This window comes from Watersipora subatra, chromosome 7 (assembly GCF_963576615.1).
Source record: "Watersipora subatra chromosome 7, tzWatSuba1.1, whole genome shotgun sequence".
In the NCBI taxonomy this organism is placed as follows: Eukaryota; Metazoa; Bryozoa; class Gymnolaemata; order Cheilostomatida; family Watersiporidae; genus Watersipora; species Watersipora subatra.
The window spans coordinates 39,323,610-39,335,523 of record NC_088714.1 but is presented as its reverse complement, the minus strand read 5'-3'; the positions used below and the strand labels follow the sequence as shown (position 1 = coordinate 39,335,523).

General features: G+C 36.8%; 1 protein-coding gene across 1 annotated transcript; it reads right to left on the bottom strand.

The window, feature by feature from the left end:
* Positions 1-253: 253 nt before the first annotated feature.
* LOC137400746 (serine/arginine repetitive matrix protein 5-like) lies at positions 254-9,318 on the bottom strand. The gene is made up of 7 exons (XM_068087082.1): positions 8,325-9,318; positions 5,781-7,665; positions 5,343-5,385; positions 5,125-5,203; positions 4,594-4,801; positions 2,019-2,105; positions 254-415 (listed from the first exon to the last, which is right to left on the bottom strand). Exons 1-6 carry the CDS (start codon positions 9,316-9,318, stop codon positions 2,066-2,068), a joined length of 3,249 nt encoding a protein of 1,082 aa, XP_067943183.1. The 3' UTR covers positions 254-415; positions 2,019-2,065.
* Between the last annotated feature and the right edge of the window lie 2,596 nt (positions 9,319-11,914).

The window sequence follows — 11,914 nt, the reverse complement described above, 5'->3', positions numbered from 1 at the left end:
TTTACTTTAGTGTATCTAGGTGCCTCCATCGCGGGGCTAAGTAAAGAATGATAAAATACTCCATATGAAAGACTTCCGGGGCTTGGAGTGGCAATAACAGAGTGTTACACGTCAGAAGACGATGAATGTTAGCTACACAACATCCTTTTTTGATGAGATACTTTGAGAATCAGATGGAATTGAGAACGGAGACATGGAAACTATGCTCATATAACCATCATGTTTATTACAACATAGATAATATTATGATATACATATTAAAAAGCAATATATCAACATAGCATATGAGTATGAATGTAGACTGCTGGAGGAAGAATTATGACTTTGCCTGACACCTGCTCGCAACTTTCTCACCATATAGATCCGGCCAGAGGCCGAGCTTGGATTCTGTGGTTAAAAGAGTCAGGACCTCGTGCTACGAATGCAGAATGACATCAGCATTAATCATGCAAAAGATTAACACGCAAGATTATCTCAGATAATCTGCACCATTGCTAGAGGCTTTTACCCGAGATGAGTGAGAGAAAGAGAAAAGGAGTGGGCTGATGCGGACGAGAGGAGAGGGAGGGGTGTTCATAGATACGAGCTGCCTATTTACTGCTTGATTGTCAATAGAACTGCACCGAGCTGACTGTGTCTATGAGTCAGCGATGCTCACAATAGAGTAGTTAGAACAATTGTTGGGTGTGTGTATTATAACTACACCGCTGCAAGAGATGCTACGGCGCGCATGTGGCTGAGGACACAACTCCTAATGAGTGGTTGAGCCAGCTGGCGATGTTAGATGACTAGCCGGAGAAGAGATTGCGATGAAACATTTGTTATATCAAAGTAATTAAGAGCACAATAAATAACTAATTATATATAACAAATACGCAATAACGAATGGTAGGACTTTGAGAATACAGTGATAGAGTAGTTAGTTATTTGCCACACTCGAATGTCTTTATGGTTTAACTAACCGAATGCGTGGCATTGCACAAGTAATAAAAAGATTTTTGCACAAAAAATAAATTTTTAATCAACATATACAACATCTACTATTATAACTTTTAAATGAAGGTGTTTGTTTATTTCTGTGTGGCCAGCCAATGCATAATTCAAATATTTGAAAGTTCGAGGTATTGCTAGAACAGATTGTTGAAAAACATTTGTTTTTTTTATGCTAAACACATTCGCTCAAGATTTAAAACAGCTTGTAAACCATGGCAGATAGTGTAGTTGCTATTGGCTAAGTTTCTTTATCCGATGAATTTGAGTAACTTAAGCTAGTCTAAATCTTGACTATAATAAGAGCAGTGTCCGTCCTTCCGTCCGGGCATTAAAAAAAAAGATCGTACCTCGTACATTCAGATGCACGGATGTTGAGCTAAGCGCACTACCTCCTAAACATGCAGCCACTTTTCCATGGTTCGGAATAATTGTACTTATAATCGCTACGCATGATGACCTCTCACGGCGAATCGAACTGCAAGCGTTATTTTTGGGAAAGAATGGGCACATATTTTTCTTTTAGTAGTTCAAGCAGGCTTCTAGTAGTTCAACAGCTACAAGCATAAGTATTTTAACCAACCGCTATAAACTAGACATATGAATGACGACAGACAAGCACTTAGATTTATATATAGATTGTTCAACTTTTACACATTTTTAAAATTTCAGCAAAGTAGTAAATATTTACTGCTGTAGAATGTGTATAGCCATGTGATACGAGTCAAAACTTAGGGCTTTCACCATCCAAAGCTTAATAAGCGTGAGCACAAGATTGTTAGTAGATGGCCCTTACCAAGCTATGAGTAAGCTATCAAGTCTAGAGCGAGTCGGTCAAGATAACGCAGGAACAGATGTTGAAGTCTATGACCAGCGAGTATCAAAGTTGAATAGATACACACTGCTAGGTCTATGCACCATGATGGGCCTGACTTACAATCATAACTTGACCTATAAACAAATCTTTTACGATCAGATGGGGCTGCTTTAAAGAGGTGACCTACAATAGTAACTTAAAAACTCAATACCTGCATTTCGAGTAACGGTCTGGGTGGTTTGAGTGGTTCCGACGCCTTCACGGTCTCCGTCTGCTTTCTTCTGTCCGATACTTAGACCTTAAGCAATGCAAAAATATCATAAATTTATTGAAAAGAATGGATTGTCTCTACTAACACCATCTTATCAAGTCTATAAATGTAGTATGTAAGTCACCTCTGTTACGTGTACAGCCAGATTAGAGAGCGAGTTTTGAACAGTTTGTACATAGGAAGCACTGCAAACATATATGTAAATATACATGAGGATCGGCTAAATGCGAGTTTCCTTCACCTTAAAACTTTCATACTGGTTTGAGTTCCATTAAGAATTCTGAGTGCTAAAAAGAAGTTAAAGATGGGGGCTAATAACATTTTCACAGACAATTTTGACGCACCCAGAGACTGAAGAGGTTTTCTCTATGCATATCTATTGAGCATTCATGATGAATGCTCTGTTTCTAGCAGTGATAATACTGTATTAATTGGCCTATGAAAGTTGTTTGGTGATATGACAATTTTGCTGAAGCCGAGATGCTCTTTCATTCTCGATATATCCATTATATCCCAGTGTTGCCATATTTATCTCTCATATGCCGTCCATAAGCACGGTTTCTTTAGTCTTTGTGTAAAATTTCTCATGTTTCTGATGACTACTCATCATGTTTAGAACAAAATCTTGGAAAACTATGCTATTTGTAATGAACGAAAAACAAACCTCATGACAATTGCGAACCAAATAAAACTGAACAAAATATGATTAAGAATTATGCTCCATAACAAGTCAAGGAGTCATAACTCCAAAGTATTGTACTACAAATGAGCAGGCGATTTAAGAAGTTGTAGTTATCAAAATGTACAATATTACACATGTATATAAGAAGCAAAGACTACAAAGTTAATAGAAAGTGCGTGCAAAGTTATATCTACCTATAACTGGCAAAGAGTACAAAGTTATATGTACATATAAGAGGCAAAGAATACAAAGTTATATGTACATATAAAAGGCAGAGAGTACCAAGTTATATATACATATAAGAGGCAGAGAGTACAAAGTTATATGTACATATAAGAGGCAGAGAGTACCAAGTTATATATACATATAAGAGGCAGAGAGTACCAAGTTATATGTGCATATAAGAGGCAGAGAGTACAGAGTTATATATACATAAAAGAGGCAGAGAGTACCAAGTTATATGTACATAGAAGAGGCAGAGAGTATCAAGTTATATGTACATATAAGTGGCAGATAGTACCAAGTTATATGTACATATAAGAGGCAGAGAGTACCAAGTTATATATACATATAAGAGGCAGAGAGTACCAAGTTATATATACATATAAAAGGTAGAGAGTACCAAGTTATATATACATATAAGAGGCAGAGAGTACCAAGTTATATGTACATATAAGAGGCAGAGAGTACCAAGTTATATATACATATAAGAGGCAGAGAGTACCAAGTTATATATACATATAAGAGGCAGAGAGTACTGAGTTATATATACATAAGAGAGGCAGAGAGTACCAAGTTATATGTGCATATAAGAGCAGAGAGTACCAAGTTATATGTACATAAAAGAGGCAGAGAGTACTAAGTTGTTTGCATAATTATATATACTCATAGTTATTGCCAAATTATAAGCCAATTTAGAGTTTCATGTAGATGAACTGTAGACAAAAATTCTGAGTTCTGATAATTTTATAGAAACTATTTTGGTTGCACGTTAAAACAAATTCTGTTGATGAAAAGATAGTCGAGAGGACAACTCCTTAAAACAAGGTCTAAATCAGACAACTGTCATGGGTTACACAGCCAAATAATTGTACAATTGAAGAGTAGCTGAGAATTCAAACTTGAGCTGCTAGACATTTTTAACATCTACATACAAGTGCAGGCAGGTGTCTAGTCGAACTCGCAGCACTTTGTTTACACTTACAATTATCAGAAATCTTATATAATTTGGTTTAGAATATTTTTGCATAAAACTAATGATAATAGGAGTTGTCCTTACTATAGGACAACTCCCAATATATGAGAGAAAGATGCGTTGTTGTAATAGTGGAATGCTACACAATGTAGCGGATATTAGAAAGCGAAGAATCATCTCTTACAGACGCTGTTAAAGGAATAATAGAACAAAGCTTGGCAAGAAGGATATAACAATTACATATATAGATTATAAGGATTATAATGTATGAAAATCTAGTAGCACAATAGATACGATCTATGACAATTCATGAACCAGTAGATACCTGCATCTAATTTTATTTATTGCAGGTGTATCGAATTGGCTTGATACACCATATTCGTAACAATTATGCACCTACAGAGATTCCTTGAGTTTTTAATGTGTTCATAGAGGTTTTAACGAATTAATGCGTTCGTAACTTTTAACGTGTTCATGAATGTGTTCAAGGTGTTCGTAGCTTTTAATGTGTTCACTTTGAAAATATGACATCCACTCTGTTTAAAAAAATGCCCCAATGCTAGTGGAAATGCGCTCAAAACTCTAGAGAACTTTTAGTATTCCCTTTTCAATGAGAACAGACAGCCATCTTGTCATACCTGACAACAGTTGATTTTGACTTGTCTGAGTTAGACTGTGATCGTGGAGATTTAGAGTGAGGGCCTCTTGATTTAGACCTTTGAAATGATTTTTCTGATGGTGTCTTTGATCTTTCCTCATCAGATGATACAAGTTCGCCCTCTTCTAGCACCAAACCACCTTCTACCGTAGATGTTGCAGTTGATTTCTCAAATTCTTCAATCGATTCTGCAAGGAAATGCATTCCAAGCAAACACTTGTATAATGTGACGCACCCATTACCCAGGTGCTTCATCAGATACAAGACAATTAATAGTACTCAAGGGTCAAATAGCTGAAAAATCCACAAATTTGAAGCCTTTTAGACCAGTTGAGAGTAACTTTTTGCTAAATAACAATGCTTAAGTAGATCCTTTAACACAACAAACAAACTAAAGGAGGGCAAACACTGAACCTTGATGTTAGTTGAAACTATACAATTGCTATGAAGTTGCTAGCATGAGTGCAACAAACTTTTAGCAAATTTACTTGAAGCAATAACAATGGCTCACCAAGTTGTTGGCAGCCAGAGATGTTGCTTTCAGTTCTTCCAGCGAAGCTATCTACTACTGGTCTTTTCATATTTGATTGCTGTAAATATAGCAAATGTTCGTACCTCTGGACTGACAAATTGTGAAAAGATGGAGCTCACAACACAGCAGTAAGCTCAAACAGCTGTTTATCAGCAATAATCATAAAGAATAGGCCAAGTTCGGTGGGTAAAACAAACCTCTGGAGCAGTCACATAGTCTCTCCGACACTCCTTTGAAATCCTAAACACGAAACACATGCATTAATTTACAAAGAGCAGAAACAGTCAGATTATAGTACTGTAGGCTAGATCCTAGATAAAGACGGAACTCGCCCGTTCCTGTCTCGAACATTATCACAGACACTATTACTAGTAGTCAGACACCAGCTTAACAAAATTGAAATTAGACTGCTGACACTTGCAGTCTTCACAAGAAAACTAGCTAGTGTTTTACACCTAAAGAAAGAAAGCACATGAATGAGTTAAATTCGAGAGCCAAACACTGCTTGCTTTCAAGTCATAGGCAGTTACATTGAGTTAATACTTTGCATCTACCAAACGACTAAGTGTTGGTGTGTGCCATGGCAAAAGGACAAAAATGTTTAAAATTTCTGGGCAGGATCATAAAATACTCGCCTTCTACTTGACTGTAAATCTTCTTGCAATAGCTTGTCATGACTAGGATTAGCCCTTCTGCAACGTTTTAATACACCTTTGGTGCCATCATCTGAACCACTATCAAATAGCTTTCTTTTTCCTCTCCTCTCCTTCAGAAGATGGTCAGAACAGTTTTTGAGTCGTCCATGGTCTTCCTTCTTCTCAGAGTATACACCCTCACGGCGCAACAACTTCTCTTTGAGGTGAGAAGGATATCTATGCTTTTCATAAAGTTTATTTCTAGTCTTGCTAGCATCGTCCATTGCTGAAACCTTTTCTCCATAGCCTTCAGATTGGTGCCTAGATATTTTCGTTCGAGCATGGTGGTCAGAAATCAAACAAGAGTCAAATGATGGGTGACCCAAAGACGTCCTGCCATCTTGTGATTGCCCTTGCACAGTTGTGCCTTCTTTTTGCGGTCGATCCTTATGACCAATCTCTCTTAAATGACTCTTGAGAGACTGTCCTTTATCACGTGCCTCGCTCTTAGAAGACCGTTCTCCCTCATATGAATGGCCATTATGAAACAGTTCACTTTCTTGTGATTCCCTACTCCGGTGAAACTTTTTCAACGAAGAACGGCTGCCCTCTGTTATGTCCTCAACAAAGGCCTTATCTCTTGGTTGATTTTCCATCATGTACGACTCTCCTCCTGGAGACTTCCTCGTGGCGAATGCTTGATTCTCGAAATGCTGCAGCCTACTGAGTGATTGCTGTTTAGCAGGTGTTTTATACCGATCCTTTAAGAATGACCTGCTACTGCGTGAATGACCTCTGTCAAACTTCCTCTCATCATGAGATTTCCTCTTGACGTCTAACCATTTATTTTGTGACCAGCTCTCATGATAAATAGATTCATTTGGTGATCGCTGATCTACAGTCTTCCTTCTGCTAAGCAACAAACTTTTTTGAGACTTGATGCTATCATGAGACAGGCGTGATGAAGATGCTTTACTTCCTAAGAAAAATCTTTCAGATGTCTGCTTTTTACAGTTTCTATAATCACGTAACTGGTTTATTGCTGATGTCTTACCATGCGAGCGATGCTCTACCAACTTTTCTCTGCTAACTAGTGAATCATTTTTAATATATTTCTTTTCTTCAGATGAATGGTGCTCCGAAGACTTTCTGGTCTTGTGTGATCGGTATTGTACTAAACTTCCTCGTGATGATTGACTCTCTTTGGACACGCTCCTATGCTGTGACTCGTTTTCAATATGCTTGTCTTTGCTTTGAGATCGCTTTTTGGTATGACACAACAAATGTTCTGCTGAAGAACATTTATCATATGACTGGCCCTTTGGGGTAGTTTGAAAAGGTTGTTTAACATCACTCGATATGCCATCTATTAGACCTCTCCCTTGAACTGATTGGTGCTTTTTTGGCTTTCTACTATGACATGATCTCTGTTGACACTTTTTTGTGTCTGGTGAGCTGGGTTCTGTCCTATTTTTTTGAGGAAGGTTGTGGTTCAACTTTCCTTCAGTGGGTGAACAATTTTTAACCTTTTCGTGACAAAACTTTTGTTGCTCTATGTTTCCACTAGCAATTACCTGCGTAGCTGCTGATCTTTTCCTATCATATGATATGACAGTATGTTCTGGGCTAAAAGGCGGACTCTCTGTGAGCTCCTCTGCTGATCCCAATGAGAAATCGCTCGTTGAGTTTTGGGGATCTAGCAATTCATCTGTGAGCACTTCATACGCTGATGCAGTTCGATTTTTACTAGAAACTAAACTACTCACTGACACACTGGGTAAGTTACTATAGTCCTTTCCTTTGTTCTCTGAAAATTCTTTTTCTGAATGAATGTGCGGTTTGGTGGTCAAATGATTTCCATGCTCTTTGGTTGATTCCTCAAGTTCTACAATGGTTGTTTTTGAAACATGCAGCTTATACAGGTATGAAAACATAATTAACCATAGAGTGAGGACATTACAGACTGTAAAGCCATGTTTGTATCTACAAATTTACCATCAGATGGAGTAAAACTAGTTAAATTACAGCTGCCATTACCACTATCAGAACTGACGGTCACAAATATATGCTTCTTCAAATAGGTCTCCGATTCTACCTTGAATTGGTTTTTAGTATAGCAAACAAACCAACTACATGTTTGAGCAAAACATAGAGCTAACAACCAGGACATTTTAAAGGCATACAGCATGGTAAAATCATCAAAATATGTATGTTTACAAAAACACTATATAATATACTTATAATCACTAGGGACTGAAGAGCAGCATATAGGAGTGACCTCCCAAGCTACAGTTAGTAGAGTCAAAGGAAATAGGTGTCGACAGAAGTACCAAAAGCTACCACTGACTCTCATGGGTCAACAGAGCAGTCAGATCGCAAGCGCATACAAAACTATAGTTGGCTTTCACATAAACAACAAGGAAGTCACACTAATGTTGCAGAATAATGGGGCAGCATGCAAGAATTACGACTGATATGCATGGGATAATCGTGGTAACTGTGTTGTTCAGCAGCTAGACTAATATGGTCTCACAAAGATTTTACCTTTATTAGAAGAAAAGAATGAAACAGCTGGCAGGTCTGGATTGCTCATCAATTCGTTGCAGCTATTGGAATCACACGCTATCTCATCTGCGTGGGACTGAAAATTCTCAACCAGATGACATTCAGAGCTGGAGGCAAGCTTACTGATCGCTGTTGAAGCCAGCAAAACTTTGACTCCTGGCTTACTGTTATTTATCATGTGTGGTCCAAGGCTTATGTCTGCATTGCAGATAGTCTGTGTGGTCTGCTTTCCAACCTCATAGCTGTTACGCAGAGGTTTAGGAAAGCCTTTAAGATCATGTTCAACAGGATCTTTAGAGGTAGATGCACATTTGTTGGCAACCTGATGGTGTATTGACAACCTTGATGTTCTATTGGGCTGACTATCATAAGGATTTGTCTGTATTTGTGAGGAAGCAGCTGTCCTTTGCTGTCGTGTCATTTGATCTTCATCTGATGACATTGTGGCTGAACTTTTCTTCGGTATTCTATACTTCTTGCTGATTGGAATATGACGGACAAATGAACCGTTAGCGAAAGCATCAACTGTATCCGATTTGGACTCAACACCGCTTAGTTTAATGGTTTCCTGAAGAACATTTTGAACGATGTTTTCAACCACTTCCTTAATTATCTCATCCTCTTGCATCGGTTTCAAGGCAGGACAGCTTCTTGTGAATGCGCAGTCACCTTTCCGAGATAAAGCAGATGAGCTGCAGAGGCTGATAGCAACTGCCTGGAAACAGTTGGTATCAGCCTCTTCTTTCATAATGTTACCATCAACACTGTTGCTGTTATTACTTGTGGATACCTTTGTCCTCGTCTCACAGATGACTTTTTCACATGCAGTTGATGCGGCAGTATTATTACCTTCTTCTTGAGCGATTGATTGATGCTGATTTGATGACATTGAGTTCCGAGACCTCCTAACCATGTTTAACACTGTGGAATCTGTAACTAAAGCCGGCTTCTCTAAAGAGTTAGACTTTGGCATAGCTGTGCTGTCATCAACTAACTCTTCAGTCCAAACTAACACAAGCAAATCAACTACACTGCTACTGAAAGTGCTCCGATGACTCCTAGGGTCTATAATGTTAAGGTCGACAACTTCTAAAGGTATCTCAGTGACATCGTCTATCTTCCTCATTGTAGTATCGGCTTGTGAATATTTTATTATTCTTTCATTCTTATTGGCCTGAATATCTTTGTGAAATGAACTTTGTGGCTGAGATGAATTGTCTGCTATAGAAAATAAAAAATTAACAGCTTGCATTAGTGATAGGGCAGGTGCTTATATTATGCGACTTTGAAAATGATTTTACAAACTGTTTGCTATGAAAGTTTTATAGACGAGCAGTAAATTGTGAGTTGCACCGCTAACAATCGGTAACCTATCTGCAGAGTATAAGTGATTTGGGTTGCCGTATAGTTGAGGTTCATTGACATATTTCACTGTGGTTACACCTTTTTCATGTATTCATTATTGTAACTCAATGACCATTTTAGCTCAAAAGACATGTGCTTACAAGTAGATTAGAAAAAAATAAAAAGCTTAACATTATTCTGCATTACCATGGAGTGTTCCATATTGAATTTGAAAGTTAAAGTCGGGCCCCAAGCGGCGGCAACAAGCTCGTCAGACTACTGGCAACGAAACAGAAACCTACGACCTGAGTCATGCCTAGAGCCGTCGACAATTAAGGCAAGAGTTGAGCACTGTTCAAAGTTTTGTAAGTAGCAGCGCAGAAAGTCTTTTTCAAAACACTGTGATACACTATAAAAGTGAGTGAAGGTCAGCAACACTTGCTGTGTGGAACTGCTTACTGGTGTTTTGTGGCCGACATAAAAAACACACGAAACAACTTTGGTTTGCTGTGGAAAAGCAGCCATTTTGACGATAAACGTGAAGATTCTTAGGAGTATGCACAATAGATTAATGATGCATTATAATGATGCTGATCTTAATGATAAATGCGGCACTTTTGGAACACAAATTGAGCGATAGTTTTGCCGAGGTCTGGCAGCTGACATTAGAACTGGGCTGATGCAAAATGTATGTAAACAAATCAGATATGTAAGTGAGTTGTCTGCCGATGTTCGTAGCAATGTCTTCAAAAAACCCCACTTTGAAAATCATATTTTCGTAAGTTCAAATGTACAACCATCTTAATGCGCTAGTACAGATCTAGAAATTAGGCGTGTTAATTATTTGTATATTTAAAGAATGTTAGAAGGCTGTGAAGATTACACTTCACAACTGATGCAACTTTTGAAGAATTATACCATCTCCTATAAAGTATGTAAGCCACTTATAGATTTACTCTACCATTAGTGTAATATCATTGATACTACATTAGCGTGCTCAAACTAACAGCGTTATCTTACACAAAAAGACTTTGACTGGAAATATTTTGCTTGTTAGAAACCAACTAGTTTTTAGACTATAAAAAATTAACCCTAGAGATCAAGTACCAGTTATTAGACTATAACATATTAACTCTAGAGATCAAGTACCAGTTATTAGACTATAAAACACTAACCCTAGAGATCAAGTACTAGTTATTAGACTATAAAATATTAATTCTAGAGATCAAGTACCGGTTATTAGACTATAAAATATTAACTCTAGAGATCAAGTACCGGTTATTAGACTATAAAATATTAACCCTATAGATCAAGTACCAGTTATTAGATTATAAAATATTAACCCTAGAGATCAAGTACCAGTTATTAGACTATAAAATATTAACCTTAGAGATCAAGTACCAGTTATTAGACTATAAAATATTAACTCTAGAGATAAAGTACCAGCAATTAGACTATAAAATATTAACTCTAGAGATCAAGTACCAATTATTAGACTATGAAATATTAACTCTTGAGATCAAGTACCAGTTATTAGACAATAGAATATTAACTCTAGAGATCAAGTACCAGTTATTAGACTATAAAATATTAACTCTAGAGATCAAGTACCAGTTATTAGACTATAAAATATTAACCTTAGAGACCAAGTACCAGTTATTAGACTATAAAATATTAACTCTTGAGATCAAGTACCGGTTATTAGACTATAAAATATTAACTCTAGAGATCAAGTACCAGTAATTAGACTATAAAATATTAACTCTAGAGATCAAGTACCAATTATTAGACTATAAAATATTAACCTTAAAGATCAAGTACCAATTATTAGACTATAAAATATTAACCTTAGAGATCAAGTACCAGTTATTAGACTATAAAATATTAACTCTAGAGATCAAGTACCAGTTATTAGACTATAAAATATTAACTCTAGAGATCAAGTACCAGTTATTAGACTATAAAATATTAACCTTAGAGACCAAGTACCAGTTATTAGACTATAAAATATTAACTCTTGAGATCAAGTACCGGTTATTAGACTATAAAATATTAACTCTACAGATCAAGTACCAGTAATTAGACTATAAAATATTAACTCTAGAGATCAAGTACCAATTATTAGACTATAAAATATTAACCTTAAAGATCAAGTACCAATTATTAGACTATAAAATATTAACCTTAGAGATCAAGTACCAGTTATTAGACTATAAAATATTAAC

Coding starts and splice junctions, on each gene's coding strand:
- LOC137400746 (XM_068087082.1), bottom strand. CDS start 9,318: ATGCCAAAGTCTAACTCTTTAGAGAAGCCGGCTTTAGTTACAGATTCC. Junction 5,204..5,342: donor ACTATGTGACTGCTCCAGAG/GTTTGTTTTACC, acceptor CTATATTTACAG/CAATCAAATATGAAAAGACC. Junction 4,802..5,124: donor CTCTGGCTGCCAACAACTTG/GTGAGCCATTGT, acceptor ATTTCCTTGCAG/AATCGATTGAAGAATTTGAG.